Source organism: Mustela nigripes, unplaced genomic scaffold, assembly GCF_022355385.1.
Source record: "Mustela nigripes isolate SB6536 unplaced genomic scaffold, MUSNIG.SB6536 HiC_scaffold_19983, whole genome shotgun sequence".
In the NCBI taxonomy this organism is placed as follows: domain Eukaryota; kingdom Metazoa; phylum Chordata; class Mammalia; order Carnivora; family Mustelidae; genus Mustela; species Mustela nigripes.
The window spans coordinates 1-1,024 of NW_026759385.1; the positions used below are offsets into that span (position 1 = coordinate 1).

At 71.1% G+C, this 1,024-nt stretch overlaps 1 protein-coding gene across 1 annotated transcript; it reads left to right on the forward strand.

Annotated features, from left to right (window-relative positions):
* Positions 1-698: 698 nt before the first annotated feature.
* LOC132009390 (tubulin polyglutamylase complex subunit 1-like) lies at positions 699-1,021 on the forward strand (the record flags this gene model as incomplete). The annotated part of the gene is made up of 1 exon (XM_059387603.1): positions 699-1,021. A coding segment is annotated over exon 1 (286 nt), but the record flags the coding sequence as incomplete, so codon positions are not given.
* Between the last annotated feature and the right edge of the window lie 3 nt (positions 1,022-1,024).

Genomic DNA, 1,024 nt, shown 5'->3' on the forward strand with positions numbered 1-1,024 from the left:
CCGCCCCTTTTTTAATGATCCGGCGACCACCGCGATCTCCGCTCTGCCCCTGCGCGGCGCGCCGCGGCCCGGTGGGGGGGGACGGGGGACGGGGCCGAGGACGGGGCCGGGAACGGGGCCGGGGCCGGGGCCGGGGGACCTCGGGCCGAGCACCCCTTCGGCGAGCCGACCCCCGAGCTCAGCCTGGCGGGCGGCGGGCGGGGAAAGGAGACCTCCCCCCACCGGGGGGAGCCGTAAACTCAGAGGCAGGTCGGACCGGGCTGAAGGCCTGACGGTGCACAAAGGCCCGAGGAACACCGGAAAGCGGAGCGGGCTCGGCGCTCCGTCGCGGCCTCGGAACAGTCCCCGCGCGCGCTCCGCGGGGCTTCCCGGATCTCCAAGGAGACTGGTTGCTAGGGGACCATGCTAATGAGGGACTCGCCCGCTATCAAGATGGCGGGCAACCCGGCTTCAGGCCAAACACCATGCCCGATCCTGAAGAGCCATCTTGGAGTCTGGCAAAACTCAGGTTCCGCGCTTGAGCCTGGAGAGCTAACCGGCGCACGCAAAGCGGAACCTGGAGAAATGATGCCCATTAGAACCTAGGGCGGGGTGGTAAGTCGCCTGTTCCACTCATTTGCCAGAGTCTTCCGGTGGGATCCCGGCGCCTTCCGCCCTTAGCCAAGATGGCCGCCCCGAGGCGCCCGCGCACTGTGGAGTACGGCGGCGCTTCCGGTCCCGCGGCCCTCACCGAAGATGGCGGCGGTGGAGAAGCGGCGGCCGGCAGTGGCTGCGGTGGCCGGTTTCACCGACAGCGGCCGGCCGGCCGCGTCCCGCACAGCAGCAACGGCCGAGAGTGAGGAGGACTTCCTGCGGCAGGTCGGCGTGACGGAGATGCTGCGCGCGGCCCTGCTGAAGGTGCTGGAGGCGCGGCCCGAGGAGCCGATCGCCTTCCTGGCGCACTACTTCGAGAACATGGGCCTGCGCTCGCCCGCGGACGGCGGCGCCGGGGAGCCCCCGGGCCAGCTCCTGCTGCAGCAGCAGC